At 36.9% G+C, this 22,785-nt stretch overlaps 1 protein-coding gene across 11 annotated transcripts in view; it reads right to left on the reverse strand.

Annotated features, from left to right (window-relative positions):
- Window positions 1–22,785, reverse strand: part of XRCC4 (X-ray repair cross complementing 4) — a 179,107-nt gene that overhangs the window by 80,961 nt on the left and 75,361 nt on the right. For 6 of the 11 annotated variants that reach the window (XR_002433616.1, XM_021381397.1, XM_021381398.1 and 3 more), the window contains exons 5-7: window positions 15,814–15,966; window positions 15,067–15,170; window positions 14,265–14,315 (exon numbers count right to left, since the gene is read on the reverse strand). Coding sequence is in view for 8 of the 11 variants with exons in the window: in XM_021381397.1 (XP_021237072.1) it covers window positions 14,265–14,315; window positions 15,067–15,170; window positions 15,814–15,966 (308 nt within the window). In the remaining 3 variants the exon portion in view is untranslated. Of the gene's footprint in view, window positions 1–10,494; window positions 12,069–12,648; window positions 12,839–14,264; window positions 14,316–15,066; window positions 15,171–15,813; window positions 15,967–22,785 lie in introns of those variants that run through there. The other 5 variants (XM_021381400.1, XM_021381399.1, XR_002433617.1 and 2 more) reach the window with 4 other exon arrangements.

The following is a 22,785-nucleotide window of genomic DNA, read 5'->3' on the forward strand; positions in this document are numbered from 1 at the left end:
ATACTTCCACCTTTTATGACTCACCTCCATCTCAGATCACAGAGAACAGGCAGATGTATTCATGTCACAAGTACCAGAAGTTTTTACTGAGTTCTTGGTGGCCAGAAATATCTTTAACATCTCCTTAGAAGCTAAAAGCGTCACGAGTTTCTTGAAAACATAAACTAGAAATTCCAGGAGGAAAACAGCTCTCTATTCTCCACTTTGATGAAAAGATAAATTATTCTCATATGAAGAGTTTCATCTGCAAAATAGGAGCTTATCTCTCTTGGGAAACTGAAGGTGATGTGTATTTAATTTTCTTCTCCATCCTGGGGGCAACTTGACCTTGTTTAGTGATTTGTTAGTATTTTCACATCTGACAAACACTTGGCAGAACAAGTTCCTGAATTTCTAGTTTAATGATATTTTTAAGCATGGGGGGCATTAACAAAAGTACAAAAAAAAAAAAAAAAAAAAAGGCACTACATGCAAGAACAAATGACAGAAACACACTGTAGCAATTGAAAATGCACTTAATCTAAAAGTCCATCCACATTTTACATCTATCCCTTGGATCTGCTGGAGCGTGACCAGAGGGCTACAAAAACGTTGCAAGGGATGGAACACCTCTCCTACAAGGACAGGTTGAGAGCGGGGGCTGTTCAGCCTAGGGAAGAGAAGGGCCTTTCAGTGAAGGTGGGCTGTGAGAAGGAAGGGGACAGACTCCTTAGCAGGGTCAGTTGTGACAGGACAAGGGGAATGGGTTTCAAACTAAAGGAGGGGACATTTAGATTGGCTAGAACAAAAGGCACTTCAACTCCTATGGCTCCATGCTACTGCATACAAACTGCAGTAAACTGATCATTTCAGTAATATTTCTGAAAACCCACCACTTGGTTTTTCCACGCCACTCTAACACTCTGAAGACAGGAGTCTTCGCCAGTGTAAATCAGTGAAAAATCACCACTCATTTACCTCAGTGCATGGCGATAACCATTCAGCCAGGGTCCTTGACTTAAGCTGGGTGCTGCATCCATATGATAACTTACCTGTTAGCAGCATAAACTCATTTTAAAGAATAGGGCTAAGGTATACCAGTTAGAATTTTCTCTTTCAAATCAAGGTAGCCTGCAACATTTGAGTTGGTCATTTTCGCTGAACAAAACTGAATTCAATTCAGAAACAGTTTACCAGCAGCTTCAGTTGGAGGATAAACATCATGCTTTTAACCTCCCACAGAATCGCTTCTCACTGAACTGCCTCACAAACACACCCTCCTGTTTTGTAGGGATGTTTATTAAGCACACCTTGCTACATAGCCGGAAACAAGTGAGTGCTAGGAACCGTGACTCAGATTTGCAGTTGTCAAATGAGGAAATCGGGGAACTGTGTTTTCAGGCAGCCTACAATCTGCCTCAGTTAAAGCAAACTGTGAATATGTGACAGACCTTCGCCAAGGATCGAGATGAATAGAATGTTTTAAATGCTAATTTGAACGAAGGAACAGTGTTTGAATAAGCTGTGGATGAGGATTCATCTTTGAATAGAGACAAAAGCTGATGCCAAGCAACTAATCCACGTGATGATCTAAGGCAAACAGATAGGCAGGAGATTTTGTAAAATGAAAGCTCTTGTTGCCGAGCTTTGTTTAGAACTGCGGCTACAGGCAAAGTGACCTGTTGTGCCGTGTTGCACTTATATTCCAACAAAAGCAGCCAGGTAATAACCACAGACATTGCAGACCTACAGATAGTTCTATGTTAATGATCTTACGGTTAATTTTTAACATAAATGGGCAAACATATCCTGTGTCCTGCACCAAGTATCCTGTTTGTAACATCTTTTTTTTTTTTCTTTTGTATACCAATGTTTTCTTTTTTCTTTTTTTTCTGAAAATCCCTAGAAAAAATTCTGCAAAGCTTTCACATCAAAAAAATCCAAAATCATAGAAACCCAGGACAAATACTCTACTTAAAAAAGAATATCCAGTGAGTCATAAAATGTAACTGATGTGGAGAAACAGCAATTCAGTAAGCTATTCCAAATGTAAGCTGTTCAAAACGGTTCTCCCCTTTGAACTCTCCCTCTTAATGCACATACTCCTGCAATTAGATTCTCTAGCATAAAATTTATTCTAATACACTCTAATATATGAATGCATATTGGCTATCTGCTTCATTTACATTTCCTCTGGCATACACTGATCTAGGATGCAAGAAGCCAGCATCTCTCAGAGGGGTATTCCAAATCTCCTTTTAGCAACAGCACATACTCCTTCCATATCTCCTGAGCCATGGGAAGTGCTAAGTGGCTTTATACTGTGCACTGCCTTTTCACATCTTAAGGAAAGAATAAAACAGCAGCAAAGCTTTCATTTCCATCAAATATCATGAAGTCTTGTTTAAATCAAAAGACTGCAAAAACATGTATGTTTTGATGCTTTAAGCAGGAGTGATGAGCTACTAGAGAACTATTTAGTTAACAGTACTGTTTCCAAGAAAGACCAAGTTTTCTGTGTCACTAAAGAAGTTAATATTTGTTGAGGTGCAATGAAGTAAACTACTCCCAAGGATGGAAAATACTTCGCTTTGAACGTAAATTTTCATGTATTTTCTTTTAAATTACTCTAAAATCTTCAGCAAATAAGGTGCATACACATAGCATGAAAATGCTTAATGTTACTTTAATTTTGTTTTATCAGCTGAGAGTGCTAGAATTCCTGTACCACCCTTACGCAAGAACTACAGGAGGTTACAAATGAGGTTAACTACTCTGCCTTACATGGTGCTTCTGAACCTCATCCTTCCAAAGCCTTCCAAATTGCCTGCCTCATATGTTTCCCAGGAAGGGTCTTAAGGAAATTGTTGGCAATCAGATATTCATGACCTGACCCTTCTCTCACAGGAACCTAAGTAATGAGTATCCTTGTGAGAATTCGAGTCATGGCTATAGATTAAAAGAATCATTTTCTTCTGACTGAGACAGCAGCTCACAGAGCCTAAACAAGCTGTGCTTTTCCCTTACTGACTTGGAGATAGCTGCAACTTACAGGATTAGCAGATGGAAATCTAGGGACTAACCTGTACTAGCAGAGACAGTAGTTTACTGAGACAAACAAACCTGGTAGATCAGAAGTCTCCATTACTGGAACAGAGTTGCGCACAGCAGCAAGAGCAGCACCCTCCCATAGCTCCAGTCTTTCCCCTCTTTAAATAAGTAAATTCCTTACAGTGACAAACATGAATTTACTGTTGTGAATGGGTGAATTAATGACAATGCTGTAAGCAAAAAAAGTTTGATGGTGAGAGGACAATGAGGAAACAAAGAAGGGAAGGCAGGAGCTGTGATAAAAATTAAACAAAATGCTCCCCTGATTTACAACAAGGTGGTGGTGAATATAAACCAGTACTTTTTCTGTTAAAAGCATACCTAGCAGGGATTCATCCAGTACCAGCAGGTTTTCCTAGTCTACAAACCTGAGAAACAAATCCAAGGAATAAAACTTGCATCAACACAGAACACTGGAGTAAAGCTCAGTTTTGTATTGTTTAGTCTCTCCTTATTTTCCTACACACTAAATTTTTCCCACCCAATGCTGCCTCCTTGACTTGCATTCACTGCTCTCCCAGTTCACAGAAGTTTCAGCATATTATTGTTATTCTAGCGTACTCTGGTTGAATGCAATCACTTTCCAAGTCATCAGCTAATGAATTTACGAAATCACGTAGGTTAGCTTTGTCATTCTTGAAATTTAAGATTATTTGTGATGATCACAACTGCTGATAAGGTGACTGCTCAGGTTCTCTTTTTTTTCCCTTCTGTGCTACAAAAATTTAGTAATTTATAAAAATAAAAAATGTGACCATCAATCACACATCTCAAAAATAACAAACAAAAAACCTAAACTAAACAAAGAAATGCTCTTGCACTAAAATGGGAGGCATCTGAGATAGGCATAGTAAAATGATTTTCTGCCATGGATATCAATACTGCAGGCTAATTTATTTTGGTTTTGTTTTTCAAAAAGACTAAGGCAGATATCCGGTTAAAAGGGATAAGAAATAACCAGTAATTTAAAATGTTAACTATACTCTCCACACACTCCATAATGCTAGTACGTATAAACATATGCTAATGTACATTTCTTCATTTTCATTTTGCTGATTTTGAACGTAGCCAGAAAGAAAACCAAAACATTTAAAAATAGGTACCCATTCTAATTTATATTTAGCTACCCAACTCTGTGCATAAATTCACAGAAGAACGGCAATAGAAGAATTGAGCAGCTCACTAAGCACCCCAACATTCTTTGCATGAAGAGAGTAATGGTGTGCCTCCTTTTCATGTGCTCGTAGAATCAGTAATGAACATAAGTTATAAATGAGTTGTTAAAGATAATTTTGTAAAGTACAAAGGAAGAAAGGTCAGCATATTGACTCTGGGGATAGCTGATTGGGAAAAATTTAAACGAGCGAGGAACACAAAGGAAGGCCCAGTGATTTCAGTACGATGATTAGTCTCAGGTGTTCATGATCACACCTACTAACTGCTATCTCACACTAGTTAAGATGTGTCACCAGTTAAGACATGTGAATTGGGGATGAAAAGTTCAGAAGATCATTTCTCTGATACTATGTTTATTTAAACCTATCCTTTATTAAGAAAAGTTAGGTCTTCAGTTTCTAAGACAGAAGAGTTATATCCAGAACAAACAAACCTAATCATCATTTTATATGAATATGTAGGTATCAGGGATTTAATCTAATTACAGTACAAATAACCATGTTTTAGAACATGAAATTAGAACATGATTTAGAACATACCACAAACTATTAGAGAGGTTTATTTTACACCTTTCTTCCTATACATAAAGCTCTGAATCTTGTGAATTTACTGTTGGCTATTTACAGAAGGTGTGAGGATCTAACATTTATGCATGTCTTACGAGAATTAAATAAATAAAACATATAAATAGCTGTGTAAAGGGAAGAATTTGTAAAAACAAGGAAGTACATGCTCCCTCTGTTCTCCATCAAATTAATAAAAGAGTAGAAGGCAGAGTTTATCAGTTTATCATATTTTCGATTAGGCATCTTTCCCATTAATTTATATAGTAAGTCAAAAAACTACTAAGATGATGCTAGCAGCTTCAGTTTTGAAAACATCTCTTTCCTCCATCAGGTCACACTTGAATAAGCTGTCTCTCAGAGTGTGTAACATAACATCTCAAAGACAGACTTTTTAAATAATATCTTCTTAATGAGTTAATTTTGCCTGTTGTAGAAAAAGGAGCATAAATCAACAAGCACTTTGAAAACAAACAGAATATAGTTAATAATAATGATTATAAAAATAATACAGTAATAATTAGACTTCATTTATCTACTGTCTCTGTATTCCTTTAAAGCCATTTTTGCCTTTCCCACTAAGATTTTACAAATGCACAATATTTTACTTGAAACTTGTATAGGCAATGTATGTAGCGTTATGCCAACTGAAGAAACCTGTTCTGAGAGAGAGCCTTTCATCATAAAGATGAAAAGGAGTTTCTCAGCTTTCCAGTACAATGCTCAACAAAATTGCTGTCCAAGAAATCTAGCATTGTGTGAAACTTTTTCTGTGAATTTGTCTATAGAGATTTATCAACTAAAGCACCTTGTCCTAACACAATTTTATGTCCCTATGCCAGTTCACTCTCAATCACTTTTAAACTGATCTATGTGCTACTTTTAGAATAAAAACTAAAGGATAAATGGGAAGTGATTTGTGACAGAATCTGTCACTTGAGATGTACTTAAACAATAACAATGCCCAGTAAAACAGTGGAGATAAAAGAGAAAACAGGGAGGGAAGAAGGAGAAAATAAAACTCCCACACAGCAATCTGTGGTATTACATTTATAAGTTTTAGCCTCCAGAGCAAAAGGATTTCTTCCTTCTTAATCGAAGTCTTTCTTAAGGACAAAAAAGATAAAAAAAGACCTTTCCTAATCTTATTCTACACAGTAGGAAGTTTTTTAAGTTTCTGCAGGTGTGAATTAAGTTTCTAGTCAAGTGCTTATGCGATATCAGGATACAAAAATTGGCTATATGAAGCATACCCAATTGGAGAAGCCAATTCTTCAATCTACCAGAGATCTGCCAGAACCAGAGTAAAGTCTGGTTGAGAAGAAGTCAAGTAAAATCAAGTTAAATTAAGTAAAGAAGCATACTTAAACCTGTACAAGAATAAATCATGGGAATTGCCATAGGTTATAGCACAATCTTCAGTATCCCAGCTGTTAATCAAGATACACTCCTTGCAATGTCAAATAAGACACAGTGATACAGATAGGAAGTAATTAAGAGAGTGTTACACAGGTAGCCTGAGTAAATGCCTTTCCAGCATTTTGCTAGAGGGACAACATCATCCAAAGTTCAGAACTGGAAGCTTGTTGCCGTGCATAAATTTAATATAAGTAAAAAGCAGTGTCACCACCAGCCATGACTAAACGCACATGAAGCATGATGTATATAATCTATAAATATTAAAATGACAAGAGATGTTTTCAATTGTGCACATAGCCAGAAGTTTCAAGTTATGCCAGCAAACTTAGCTTGAATGTTGCTGCTTGCTGAACACAGAATTCTCAGGTCTGTAAGAGTCAGCAGCCAGCATCCGGGCTTTGTTGGCTGCCACTGATAGGCAGTCTATTCAATAGATGAAGATAAGACTCTTTATCCAAATGTTCGGGGTTATAGAAACCCACTATCAGTACTCCTGCAGGAGCTATTTTTCTCAAGAACCAATACTTCCCTTTGATGAAAGGACATTTCTCCACGAGCTGATACTGCTAAAACCAAGACAAATTCTTCTTAAGTATGTCCATATTTCCAAGTGAGAAAAGAACACAAACATATTGTGTTATTATCATATGAATTGTTTTATTTGATTTCTATATAATATGAAGAAACATTAAAAGATTTTGATGCCTTGCCTTCCTCTCTGAATTACCTACATTGTAAAGTCATTCAGCCACAAAAGCAAATACCAGTCTTTGTAAATGTCCAAGAAAACTATCATGAATAAATGATGTGAACTGAACACAAAATAAAAAATGTCCATTAAATTAGACATGATAAGAATGTATGCTAAAGACAGACCATAATACAATAAAAAACATCAGAAATAAAATAAAAAGTCTCTGTCTCTGTATTACCTTTCCAGAATAACACCCAAGAGGGAAAATGAACCTCTGCCTGTACCTTCATGTAAACCAATTTATGACCTGCAGCTCTAAGAATTTTTTAAAGCAGGTATGTGGCATGAGTGCATAATGAATCTGTGTGGTAAAATGGTTTCACCAGCAGGTGTGGCATATATATGAAAATAAAACAATGTTCTTATTGTATACTGCATTCTATTATTTCTATCTTCTGTAGTACATGTACTGAAGCATATTTTGGCAAAAGAATAATAATTATCACTAGTTCTTTAAATACAACAGATCCCCAAAAGACCACTATGCTGGATATTAAACAAATGCGTACAGAGTCCCTGCTCTAAGAGCACAAGAACAAACAACATTGTTAGAATGGGGATTAACACAAGAAGGTTACTGATGACTAGCAAAAGTTTCCTATTTACTTGATAAGCAGTCGCTTTTTAACTATTTACTGAAGGAGGATAAAACAGAGAAGGGGTATCAGTAGCACTATTCCAGCACTACTAATGCTCTGGTTTCACAATTGATGAATTACATACTCATCCCCCGTGTGTTGAAACAGGTCCTCAGCAGCTCACGAAGGATAGAAAACAAAGAAAGGGTCATATTGAAATAACGCTGTCTGGCAGATGGTCAAATTACAGGATTTTGCAAAGGAAACCTGTATCAGAATGTGCATGTCCAGTGAAAAAGTGCCTCGAGCCACAGAATTTATGTCCAGCTCGTCTCTAATTGCAGCCTATTTCATACACGTCAGATTGATGTGAAATATGAGTAAGAACAGAAGGAGGCTCTGCATTGCCTTTACGTGTCCCATAGGAACACATCAGTACCCACACAGATACAATGAGATTTTGTATCTATGTCTTATTTTTTTTTCTAATGCTGCTTAGTAATTTAGGCTCTCAAGTCATAGCAAAGTACAACACAGTTTCAAGAGAACGAGAAGGAACATCAGAACTATAGCAAGCTGAGTACAAACATATAACTGGTGTGGTTCCTTAGGTGGAAAACCTGTTTATTCATGGAAGAACATAAAACTAATAAACATACAGCTTCATTAATGGAGGTTTTTAAAGATGATTGGAACTTCAGGTTATTTGTTCATGTGTGCAGGGATATACAAAACCCAAAGTAAAAATATATAGTAATTCCACCCAGCTCCAGATTTATAATACTGTGCTATGTAAACTATTTTTGTTATTATCTGGGGAGACAAAATACAACAGTATCCATAGGAGTGCACTACACTTGGGACTCTAAATCTGTAATGATTCTAGAATTCACCTTACAATTAAACTTGAATCTGATTAAGACACTTAAAGTGGCAATGATTTGAACAGAACCTTAACTACACATTATAAATTTACATCCCACCAAAGAAATTCCTTTATACTTAACATTTAGTAGTATGTTGACAATGCACAAGTAAAAGTTTTTATTCTTGACACTAGATAATGCCATTGCTCCTAACCTATAGTCACAAAAAAGTAATCCACAGTAGTATTCTCAAAGCATAAATCCATTAATATTATATCATTGTGATTCTATACCCTCCACTGAATAAATAATGATTCATTTAAAGGCAACCACATTCAGCTACGTTACTTTATGTACTGAATCATGTATACTAAGAAGCACAGCTCACAGTTCACAGAAGCAAGTACCCAGTTTTGATAATTTTCAGAGTGATATTTTAAAGTAAAACCTTAATAAGGCCTTTCAGTATAATATTCATAACAGATTTTTTAAAGAGACATAGAACATTGCCATTTGTACTTTGACAGTATTTTGACCAGGACACCTGGTATAACATGGATGGGAACCTGTTGGGGAAGCATAGACATCTTGCATCCATAAAAACATCAGGTTATGGGAAAAAAAAAAAAAGTGGATCTGGAGCAGTGTTTCAGAGAAACAGCTTTAAGAGAAAGAGAAAGGGAGATTATTCCTTGGGACTAGCCATTTCCAATTATAGCCTGACAAAAAAAAATTAAAATAATAATTTAAGCCCACAGTCAATTAAAATGGCCAAGTTCTAAAACTCCTTAAAATAGGCTTTAAAGAGGAAGCTTTGACAGATGGAACTTCAACTGCATGGCACAGTTGGGTGCAGCTATAATAGGCATTTTTAAAAATAACTTTGATCAAAGCTTATTAATCAGCAGCATCAAGCCATTGGTGGTTTGGACTACACAAGAGAACTAATTAAATTTAAATGGCCATGGCCTCCTGAAGGCACAACATTTAATCCTTAAGCAAGACCGTGAATGAAGGAGAAGAGAATATGTGCATATTAAAAAGTGAAAAATGGCAAGGTGCTCACTCATATTTATTTTAGGCATTACTGCAAGTTTATTAGAACTAATTTGGTCCCCATAAGGAAACATTTAGAAATGTCTGAGTATTGCAAGTTCTAGGATTCACACGATATAGAACATTTCCATGCAGTTGGCAGCAAGTATGGAACATAAAAATTTCATTCAAACCAGCAAGTCAGATATGAGGTCCTTCTGTATCCTAAGGAGCAGTAACTTCCACACATTTCAATTTGAAATATGACTAAGGAATTCATGGGCAAGAGAAAATTAAATAGAGAGAAAGCAAGCTGACTGTAGATTGGTGCCCAGTAGCCTCATTTAGACAGCCACAGATAATAGCATTATAACTGAAGACAACAATTATAAGGTAGTTTTTTCCATTGCTTGTCTCCTATCTGATACTTTATCACTCACATCTATATAGAGTATACTATACAGCATCTATCCCCACAGTTTTATCACATTCCTAGAGAAAGGAATAACCTTCCTTTCTCAGGTCATCCTCCAAACCCTGTGAAAAGGAAAACTTTTATCCATTGTCTACATTTCAGTTTCCTTGGAAGTAATGAGAAAGGGTACTCAAAACTTGTTTCTGTTTTAAAATCTTCCTGCCATATGGAGCAGTAAAGTATTTTTTCACAGTTAACAAAAGGGCTTCATTTGTCTGACATAGACATCATTGCTAGACATGACATCAAATGTTGTTTTCTTAATCTGACAGTCTTACCGTCTTTTTAAGCCTTCTAGGAGAAAGGACTCAATGCTAGACCAAATAAGAGTAAAAATTATCATTGAGCAGAAAGAAGAGAAATCGATATGATGAACTGAGACCACAGCTGGTCTGTGCTCTGGGCTGTCCTTAATCAGAGTAAGGGTTTCCGCATCACTCAGCAACAGAAGCTTCCTGCCTCAGCATGTGGCTTCATGCTAACTGAGTCACCACATCAGTCTTGTGGGCTAACAGAAATATAGAGGTCAAAAAGACTGGCAATTTTCAGCTTTTTTTTATTTTTAGTTTTAAACAGATCCTGTTAACAAAAGAACATGAAAAGAACTGAAGATCTTTCAAAGTCTTACACCAATCAACATCTTTCGGTAATCTTTTCAAGCCTGCTCCAGATGCTTCTCATCTGTGTGTATATAATTCTTTCAGCTGTCACAGGACCTAGCAGTCCCAAACAAGAATGATGACCTTAAAACACCAGACACTTGTCAAGCTAAACAAAATATCAGACCTTTGATTAAGGAGCTGAAGTACAAGCCTGGAAGCAACACGTGAGGGAGGAGCGAAACAAATGAGATGGTGCTAAAGAGCACATCACTAGTCCCAAATGAGAGGCACCTATCAAGTAACTGGAACTTAGCTGATGTACTAAGTCAAAGCAACAACTGTATCTCAGTTTTCCATGGCTCAGCTCTTATCTTACCAATCTTTAGAAAACAAAATGAAAACAACCGCTGCCCAGCCCCAGGAGACACTTAAATGTCCCAGTTTCTGAAGAATTCCCCAACAGCAGGAGGATTTCCTTCCTGTCCTCCTTCCAGAGGAGAAACGTTCTCCTACAGAAGTTCACATTTACAAGGCCCTGACACACAGTTTCTAGCTGTTGCTTAAGAATTTACTAAACTGCAATGAACACATGAGCTGTGTTTGTTTTTCAGCCTTCTATTCACAATACTAACCAATATGCCAAAAAAATGTACCTCATGCATACAGACTGGAGAGCAAAGCTGTTGTACAGAAAAACACACAGAATTATTTATAAACCTTGTACTTCTTATAAACATCTTATGTTTTTCCTGGGTGCTCTATTTACTAATAACTTGTAATCCAGTTTAAATTTGTTCATCTAGAGTACAAAGCATTAATAGCATCAGTGCGTAGATTTGAGACAATAATTAGCATATTTCAGTTGATTTTGGATTTAAGTCATGAAGTAGACTGCCATCAAAAAACAAACCATAAATCATATCTACTAATGTTACTGTAAGTGGCAAACCTCTACATTTTTAAGGAAACTTTTAGTTACAGATTAACCATTATTGTAGGAAGCAGCTCCTCACACAAAATTTCTGCAAAGCTACACAGATAAACGCAACCAGCTGTGGTGCAGAAGTTGAAAACTTATCTGACAACCTGGATGAGAGTTCATGCATGAGTAAACACCTTTATGTAGATGACACGAAGGAGGTTTTCTTCTGCAATTCAACTGTTCATCATATATCACAGAATCATTCATTGGGACTGGAAGGGACCTCAGGAGATGAAGTCCAATCCACCTGCTATAGTATGTTGCAAGAAAGTGTCTTGAGTTATGTTCAGAGAAGGTGTCAAGTTGCAGTTATTCAAGTTGATTAATGACAGCTGGAGGAAAATACCATCTACCATCACATCGCCTTGCTTGTAGTTTCTTTCAGAACATGACTACAATGGCTGTTTAAAATTCTTCTCAGTATTTCAGGTAAACCATTTGCCAATCTCTTCAATGTCATCACGATGTTATCCTCCCCTACTTGCTTACATTTTCTTTCAAGACTGGATGCTCAAACTTGGTGCACTCCTGCGTCAAGGGGCAAAACCATGTCTTTACTCAAAAATCACACAGTTCACTTGTATTATACTTTTTTTAATCACTGACTGCACATCCTTTATTTCCCAGAGTAGCTTTATATTAACCAGCAGGTAGAACTGGGAAGTCACAAACTTGTATCAGGTCAGACAGAGACCAGATGAACTAATGTGGCCAAGTTTAAGCTGCAAGGTCAGGCACAGCACTGCTGCAGTCCCATAATGGGTGCAATATGGACTGCAGGATGCAAAAGTTGTCCAGCAAGCTCTTGGCTTTGCTCTATGGCTCTGCATGGGGAAGGCAAAGTGACAATACTCAGAGGTACTCAGTTTCATGTAGTAGAAGGGACCATACAAAGCAAAGCTTGAGACATTGTTAGTCTTCTGGAGCAAAGTGTAGCTATCAAAGTATTGGAAATTATTGCATTACACTGTGTTAAACGTATATGCAGTTAGATTACAGCCAGTGTTTCACAAAAGCAAATTGGTTTATATAAATTATCCTCAGTTTCACACTGTATAGATACAAGGACTGATAATTTTCCATTTGTATTTTCAGATAGACATATTACCTTGTTTGAGAATCTATATACCATATACTAGGTTAATTTCCACGTTTCAATTTCTTGAACAAAATGTGGTGCAGAATGATATCTTACAGAAGTCAAAATCCATTATTTTCTCATTTTATCTTCTTCACCCTGTTGGTAATCTCATTACAGAACACACAAATATCTAGCTTGCATTCATCAGTTTCTGCACCTGTACAGGGAGTGGAAATAACCATTCTTATTCTTTTTCTTGACATTTTTCTTCATTAAGTCCTGCTCTGACATTTGCCTCAGACCAAAATCTGTGTCATACACCCATAACTGAATATATCATTTTATTTACTTTTTCTTTGGGTCAATATTGGCAGCTTCCTTTTCAAATCCCCAGGAATCCCTTCAGTGCCCCAAACACACCATTAAAAATGTACTAGAAGCTAAGAAATATCCTCAGTTTTTTAAAATGCAGAGATTTCACAGCTCTTGTTTCATGTATCACTTAGTCCATAGGAGAACTAAGTCATGATGGAATTAGTTTTTTCTCCCTGAATTCAAATAAAAAGTATTTATTGAAGATAGCTGCTTTTCAGGCACTACTGTGTGGTGCTAGAAGTGTGGCTCTTATCCGTGCTCACAGAAAGAGAAGGCTGGGTTCACAGGGAGTACCATCTGACCTAAGATTTATGAGCACCTTTGCCATGAAAAAAATGATTGTGGTACCAAAAAGATTAAGTTCTTAATCCTTATATTCAAATTTTGCAGGTGAAAGAACTCTTTAGTCATAATCAAATCTCTCTCAAATGTAACAGAAAGCTATTTTTTTACAACTTTTTTTATATTTGATATTGTCATCTGCTCTTCTGCCTGATTATTCTAGGTGAATTAGGCATAACTCTGAGGACTCCAAGTTGACTTGTATCAGCTTGCATTGTCTCTAAGACAGTGCAGAAATAATTATAATTTTTCTCATGGATAGTAGAGGGAAGTATGAGCTTTTTTTTCCCCCTCTCATCCTTGGGATAGTATAACTACAACACATACGGCTACGGAGAAAGAAAATGACTAAGATGGCAGCACTGAGGAGGAAAGTGAAAATTTAATGATTTTTTTTTAAATTTAAGTTTCAAATTTAACTTTCAAGATTAAGTGAAAATTTAAGTGAAAATAAAAATGCACTTGCTTTTTTTTTTTTCAGGAACACTGATCAGTTCAGACCCTCATTATAGCTTGAGGGGTGTGTTTTTGTGTCTATTTTTTTAAATCATTTGTCTGACTAAAACCTCGCACTGAGCTAGTTAAGTCCTACTGAATCTCGCAAAAGAATCAATATCTTTTACTTCCCTTGTGTTTTCATTAAATAGGAAGTATTGCTCTCTATGTTATCTGAGTTTGCCAAACACTACTTGGAAGAAATGTTTTCTGAACTAAAGATCACATGCCAGTATAAAATCATGTATTTCCATAGCTGCACACTCTTGATTTTCTGCATTTGTCTGAAGCTTAGCCTGCTTTATATTAGATTAGAAAGTCCTCAACAAACAAACTTACAAATTACAAAGTCTAAAACCACTTCTGTCAGGACCTTGGACATTTCTGCTTCCCAACTACACAGCAAACAGTTGTGTGTTGTTCTTAATTACCTTCATCTATAGTAGAAATGGAAAGCACCAGTGAGAGAGCCCATATTAGACCTATTAGATCAGAGCAGAAGTTTATGATAACTACATGACAAGTGCCACTGGAGTTTTAAAACACTAAGCATTCATCTTGCAGATTCCTACTACTCTGCCAAAAATTTCTTATGATTCACAGATATCTTATAATATCTTATAATATCTTATATTGTAGAACGGGCTATTGCTTTGTCCCATACATTATACCAGTACTAGAAAACGTAGTCAAATTGAACTTTATTAGCACCTTCACAAGGCCAAAAATTCATAGGCAAATTAAAATTAGTTCTGCTATACATACATTTTTATTCCATTTTTATGATGCAAAATGAGTGCACAGCTTTTATTTATTTATTAATTTGCAGTTAAACCTCTTCCCTTTCCACTTTTTAAACAATGCTGAAACTGTCAGGATCTTCATTTTACATTATAGCAGTCATTGGATATGCATCAAGATTACCAGAATTTAAAATTAAACTGTTGATAGTTCAGGTACTACTAGACTGCAATTAGTCCTGCAAAGTATGCAATTTGTCATTTTGGAAGAAAAGACAGTATTTTCACTCATGCAATATGCATTTAAACTTCCTCTCTTTAATTTGTAAATGCCAGTATTATACTCTGCTCAAAGAGAGATATTTTTAAGGCGTACAGGTTGGCTTGTCATCGAGCAGCTTGTCAGATAGTATTTTGTCTTCATTAAGGTTTATTCTTACAAAGTGATTGGCCTGCCCATTACATTCCCCAAAGAGAATACATTCTGCCTTACCTGATGGTAATGAGGACTGTATTAAATTTTCACTTTCCTCCTCAGTGCTGCCATCATAGTCATTTTCTTTCTCTGTAGCCATCTGTGTGGTAGCTATACTATCCCTGGGAAGAGAGGGAAAACAAAAAAAAGTTCATATTTCCCTCTACTATCCCTGAGAAAAATTATAATTATTTCTGCACTGTCTTAGAGACAATGCAAGCTGATACAAGTTAACATGGAGTTCTCAGATTTACGCCCATTACACCTAGAATCAGGTAGAAAAGCAGATTAAAATATCAGATATAAAGCAAGGCAACATAAAATTGGTAAAAAAATAGAAGCGTGCTGTAGCATTAGAAAAATTCAGCTTCTTTGTCTACTTTTAAAATTAAAAGCACACAAAAACATTCAGATTTAGATATTGTTGTTTCCCAGAGAAGAAAAGAATCAAAGAATTGGAGAAGAAACCATACAAAAATACCATCTATAGAAATGGCACAGAAAAACTATGTTTAGAAAAAATCAACTGCATCCTAATAGAATACTGTAGAGGAGAGATTCAATTAATATTTATTTACTGGCTACAGAGCACAAAACAGTAAGTTGCTAACTGCAATGACGCTCCGAAGAATCCTCTCCTTTCATAAGTAACACAGAACTTTGACAGAAAGAACTGTCACTCAATGCTATGGCTAAAGACACAGACACTAAGCCAAAACATGCGCCAGATGTGATACCAAGTGTACCAGGGAAATCAGGAGATACCTTGCGCATTTGGTATCCACTGCAGATTCTTTGGCTTTGTTCAACAGCTTCTGCAAGTTTCTTATCTTTGTCTTCTTTTCATTCAGTACCAAAACAAACCGATTATAAAGATCTGCCTCTAGTTCTTCTTTAGCTTCCACACATTTTTCCAGCCTACAAGATAAAATAAACTGTTGCTTACTTCACACATCACATCACTTCTTTTTGAAAACTTGTGCGTTTTGTGGAAGAAAATTCAGTATTGAGGACAGCCTTCCTATTGCAGGAATTCCCATACTATACTTTGCATAACTAGTCCAGCACCTTGCATCTGAAATAGGCCAGAAACAGCTTCTTTCACAGAAATGTGCAAGGAACTTTGCTACCAGGAAATTTTCAAAGGTAAAATTTTCTCTTTATCTATTTTTTTGATAGATTCTTACACTAGTCGCTCCAGCAACTTGAAGTTAAGTAGGCACAAGTGTTCTTTCGTTTCAGTGCTGAATTCACCAGAGTGGGCATAGTGTAGCAGGATACAAATAATGAGATTACAAATAGATACGATTAAGCCTGACAGGCCACAAATCTGGCCTACATACTCTGACTTGAAGAAAAATAAAAAATTCCCCCAAAACAAACAAACAAGAAACAGACAGCACTCAGAGTTGGGTCAAGGTGCCCCACACACACTGCAGACCACTCTTGCAGATCCTGAACTCATTCCTTGGGGCAGATGTGGCTGATACAGATGTAGACCTAGTTGTTTTCCATCAGCAGCCAAGCATGTCTTACACTGCTGAACAGCAGGGCGCAGAAACTCAGCAGCGCATTGGAGCAACACCTAATGGCACCAGTAATCTCTCTTTGGCATTCGAAGGCAAAAAAAACCCTAAAAACTCTAGTGTGGTGGACTCCATTTTGAAGAGATATGCAGCTGAGATCTTGTGGGCACTGGCAGCCACCATTTTCCTGAACCATCCAGAATTACTTGTTAGAGGATTAAATTTTTATGAATATATATGAAAATGGTTTTAAAGATGTCAGTTAATAATCTTCAGAGCAAAAAAACCTTTGTGCTTTAAAAGTCTAATGTGCATCTGTAGGTAGGTGAATTCAAGAGAATGAAGCACAGTGGATATATGGAATTAACAATGTGTACGTATACTCAATCATAGGAAAGGCAAAACTGGAATATAAATAAACATGAGAATACCAAAGAAAGTGACATGCAATCAACGTGCTCATTTAGTTATTTTAGTATTTTATAACTTTTTAGGCCTTGGCTTGAAACCCAAACATTTTAATAGCAGATGGTAACAAGTAAACATCTTGATGATCTTACTGATTAAGATAACAACTTGTATCATATCAAATAGTAATAACTTATAAACAGCATCCTTTTCACCAGCCTATGCAAATGTGGCAGAAAATGTTTAGAAGGCTTTTTTTGGTATTAAACACATATGCATAACAGATTTTAAGAATATTAATTTATGAGATAAGAAATTTCAACAGACTTGCTATATACATTCTGATTATTTTGTTTGTAGATCAAAACCGTATATGATGTAAGAAGAAAGACAACAGAAAATAATTTCATGAAGTATTAAGCCTAAAGTGCAGTGCTTTAGGGACGTACTTGATAAATAATTCATCTAATTTAAATGCAAATAACGGAACGTCATTACCATATAGATCGGTTCAATAATTCCTAAATGAAAGATCATACGTACTAATCAAGTATCAGGAGACTTTCCACCTATTAAAGGAAAGTTAACCGTTTAGTGGTGAACAAACAGACGAAATATCAAAGCACAAAGAACCATAAACCTTAATACAGGGCCCAGGAGTGCCCTGATCAACTCATGGAAGGAGAAAGGTAAGGACAGGGATTGCCTCACACTTATCAAGCAGTTTTCAGGCATTACAAAAAAAAAAAAGATTTAAAAAAAAATAAAATGCATTTACATGCTTGAAATTAGTTATGTCCATATACATAAAAATGGGCAAGATATGTTTTGTTAAATATGGTGAGTCTGGATGTATCAAGTCCTTTAGAAAACTCCCCTCTCCCTCCGCCCACCACAATATTAAGAAAAGAAAGTGTTTACTGCTGTTCCTTTATTTTCCCTGTGAACTGGTCAATGGCAGAGCAGCTGAGGTTGATTTAAATTGCTACAGAAAGGCACTTCCATTGCTTAGCCAAAAAGGTGCCAAATAAGATAACTCCAATTTGAATCCTGCAAAGACAACTTTTGATGAAAATCCACGTAACTGTAGACCCTCAATGGAGTATGGTTGATACTACCTGGACATTAAGAAGCATAGTACAGGAACCTATTGCAAGACTAGCCAGATTCTTGATGCTCTGGAACAAAATAAGAGCATCCCAAAATAAACACACTGACTGTATGCATAGAAAAGAATATTAAGTGCTCCTGGTGGAAGAACACAGTAGGTAAAATCAACTTGTAGAATATCATTACTTAATTATACATGAATATTTTCTTTGATGTCAACATATTTTTTCTTTTTTTTAAATTGTTTAAAGTAATTCATGTATATATGTACTCCTCACCCATAGACATTTACTTGGTATAGCATACAACAAAAGAGTGAGTGTGAAATAGTATCACAATAACGCTACACTTGCAAGTTATTTGGCTTTAAGTAATGTTATTAAAGGGTACACAATATCTAAAAATGTAGCAGTCTTCTTCTGGTTGGGAACAGGGATGCACTAATTGGAATATGTCTGTGTGCTTTTGAGGGGGTGGCTCTGGCTGCAGCTTGGTACAGCCCTTAGGATTCACTCAGGCATGCATTACCTGAATTATGTGACCACTAAGCAAAGCTGGCTGGGTTTTATTCCAATACCTCATCAGTTACAAATACAACCTTTCGTTGCAATTTGTCATGTGCTCATGCCTGTGTGTGATTTGTCTCACCAAAATACGATCTTCCTAGGCCAAATAAAGGAGCTACTGATCTCAAAGACAACCTTCAAATATAACGAAAATAAACAGTAGTTAATGGCTAGAGTGGTGTGAGTCTTATTTGCATGTGCTTTATGGTTTCTACTTTTTAAGATCTGTCTTTTATGCAAGTGCAATGCTTTTAGTGATTCAGACATACAAGTTGATAACCATCTAAAAACTTGCACATGCTACACAAAATGGCTAGTATTAAGAACGGTTATGATTAGCAATTCAGAAAATAAAGTACCTGTCCAGTCCTTCCGTGCCGCCTAAAATGTAGAGATCATACACGCTTCACAAAAATTAACATGAGCTATATAATTTACTGATGTTTTTGAATTTTCCACACTCAAATATTAGAAATATGCTACCTATCTACCTTTGTCCTTTGTGCTCTAAAATAATTGCTGCTCTTATGACACCTTATTATTACACTTCAGATTCACCCTTCCCTTCCCCCAGCATTGTTGTTGGTATGGAATTTCAATGAGCTCTTGCTGAAGAGTCAATTTCAAGTACTAAGCTACCCAACTTGCATTTTTATAAGTTGTTTGTGGTTTAAACATACTGTCACTATAGCTGACCACCACATCAATTTGAAGGTATTTTGATTTTGGTTTGTCTACCCTAATTTTAGATGTTTGATAGAAAATAAATACCACACACGAACATTTAACTTATGCTTTATTCACCAAGAAATTATTTTGTTAAAAATTATTATTGTTTTACATTTATTATCTTAATTATCTACATGAAATAAACACAATAGCTATCCTGCTTTGATACTTCAATTTAACCATCCCGAGGTGTGCATACACACACACATCCATGAACAAACCCATTGTTCTTCAACATTGTCAGAATAATCCTTTTGAAATTCTCTATAGCCTCTCTGTTCACAGAGAACATTGCCTGCTGTCCAGGTACTGTTTTAGGAATATTTATCTTATGCTTATAGATCAAATGCAGCACAGTTCAGCTAGCCAATAACTCTTATACTGACGCTATCTACATACAGTCATTTCCTAAAAACAGCAAAAGCATCAGCCAGGTAAAATCCTCCTCTCTGATCATCAAGCTAAGCAAGACAATGAAAATGAAAGGTGGTACAGTTTCTGCCAGAAATGCTCAACCCATCAGACAGCACACAGCTCTGACTAGATTACCTAAGTAATTTAAAAATTTGAGGATGCAGAGGATTTCTTCTCAAAAGGACTTTTGGTGTTTTTTGCCTTTATTGCCTTTTGCCTTTATTTGGACCTAAATCCTGAGGGAAGGGGCAGAAGCCATTCCTGGAGATGTCAGCAAACTGCTGACAACAGCAAGCTGTTTACAGATGAGTGGATTATCTCACATACATAGGCAGGTCTGAAAATAATGCTTCCTGTTTATTTCCACTGAAAAAACAAAAGATACAAAGAGAACAACACCACCATTTGATAGAGCAAATTCTCAGCTACAAAACGGTGTTTGTAAACACAGTCACCACCATTAGCTATGCATTTTCACCAGCGATGAACAAGAGCCTGCATGCCACTGTCGTAAAAATCTGCAACAGTGGAGGTGACCCACAGTCATCACGACCGCTGATATGCACTGCCGACTGCCTCACTGTGCTCACATATACTCTGTGGTCTCCATCAACATTCAGTAAGCATCATGGAATGTCAATGGGTGCCATTTCTTTTCAGATGGAAGACTTCATATGCACTTCCACGTCAGACACCATTTTGTCAGACTGCCCCTCTGCTGCCATTTGTCATATGGCAACAAAACATAGTTAAATATCGGCAGGAAGGTTCGGTCTCTACTGCCATACCACCAACATCTGCCTCTGATGTCATGGGCCAATATCATAAAATAGGAGTCATTACTTTCAGAGCAGGCTCTGTACATTCAGGCAACTGTCAACAACAGATCATGGCTGGCATTTATCATAGAATCACAGAATGGCTTGAATTGAAAAGGACCTCAAAGATCATTGAGTTTCAACTCCCTGCCAGGGGCAGGGTTGCCAGCCACTAGACCAGGCTGCCCAGAGCCACATCCAGACTGGCCTTGAAAGCCCACAGGAATGGGGCATCCACAACCTCCTTGGGCAACCTGTTCCAGCATGTCACCACCCTCTGTATGAAATCTTACTCCTAATATCTAACCTACATCTCTCCTATCTCAGTTTAAAACCATTCCCCCTTGTCCTATCACTATCAACCCATGTAAACAATCGTTCCCCCTCCTGTTTATACGCTCCCTTCAAGTATTGGAAGGCCACAACGAGGTCTTCCCGGATCCTTCTCTTCTCCAAGCTAAACAAGCCCAGTTCCCTCAATCTTTCTTCACAGGACAGGTGCTCCAGCCCTCTGATCATCTTGGTCACCCTCCTCTGAACTCTTTCCAAGAGCTCCACGTCCTTCTTGTACTGGGGGGCCCAGGCCTGGACACAGTACTTCAGATGGGGCCTCACAAGAGCCAAGTAGAGGATGGTTGAAATCCCCCATCAGGACAAGAGCCTGCAAGTGCAACATCTTCTGCAGCTGAAGCAAGAAGCACTCGTCAACAGGCTCCCACTGATCAGGTGGCCTGTAGGAGACCCCAATCACTAGATCTCTTTTACTGGACCAGTCCCTAATTTAATTTACAGATGACTCACAAGGCAGATTTAACTTCTTGAATGGAATTTATTACTTATTTTATTGAGGTGATGGAAAGCAGAAAGATCTTTCAGGAGAACCAGGAAAACTACAGGAGAAGGATTCCTCAAAGCTGCTGGGCTGAGCTTTAATGGCTGTCAGAAAATTAGAGCAGGAAAATGGAAAATAGGTGATTGAATTATTCCACCTAGTTCACCATGCTGACTATTCTGCCTAACTTGAACAAAAAAAAATACCTTCCAGGTCGGTACTCTGTTTTGATTCTAATAGTGTTCTGAAGTGAGAGTCTTTAAGCAAGAAGTGTTGAATTTTAGCCGATTTGCCTTAGTTTCAAGTAAAAGAGGGAGAGCTACTCTCTATTTACTTGATTTTGTTGCTTCTCAACAGCAAAAGCGATACGGAATGTGAAACTTGAAATGCTCCCTAGTGAACAACAGCAGGCAAAGCTTTTGTACAGCTCCACTAAACTCTCAGCAACCTAGGCTCAGCAACTAAGGCCAAAATAGCAATGAGGAAGCATGGTAGACTGGGCTGAGGCAAGAAAAACAATGAGAAAAATCTACTGTTTGGATGAAAATTATTTTTATTCTCTATTTCAGGGACACGGTCAAAGCTTGATGATGGCACAACTTTCAGTATTTATTTTGATAAATCATGTTTTTGCTATCAAAATATAAATACACCAGAGAAAAATCACCAGCTTTCAAAGCCTTGAATACATTGCTTTACAGAGCAAAGGTTGTTAGGCAACTGTGAATCTTTCTTTGGGGTTACTCTTTAAAAGTGGTACGCCACCATGGAAATTGATATGAGCACTAATGCCTACTACACATTAGTGTGTAACACAGTGCAGCATACTGGTTATACAATACACTATTGTTCAATACGCTGTTAAGCAGTAAAACACTATTTAGGAAGGCCATATGCTTGTCAGGGAGATTGTCAGGAAAAACTGTTACTCACTTTAATGAAAGAGAAACAAAACTAACTCTTTCCAAAAGCTACTCTGGTTTTCAAGGTAAATTAACACCAATTAGTTACATGCTTTCATCAATCTTCCTAAATGCGGTTCTTCAGATAAATCTACATAAAACCAAGATAAATCTCTGACTTTTACATGCTAACCACCTTATACTACCTGAAAAAAGCATAGATGACTTCATTACAGTGTGCAGTGTCAGGCAATTCAGATCATAAATGAATTGGTAATTAATGCTGTATGCGATGTGGTCCTCCTTCCTATAACAGCATCTTCATTTTCCAATTCTGGTTGCTTCCACAGAACAGATTAAAGCAACGGCAACTTATTTGCCACTCAAAAATGTCAATGATTCGAAGAGCTAGTCATAAGCATTACAGAAGGG

The sequence above is a fragment of the Numida meleagris genome, chromosome Z (genome assembly GCF_002078875.1).
Source record: "Numida meleagris isolate 19003 breed g44 Domestic line chromosome Z, NumMel1.0, whole genome shotgun sequence".
Lineage (NCBI taxonomy): Eukaryota > Metazoa > Chordata > Aves > Galliformes > Numididae > Numida > Numida meleagris.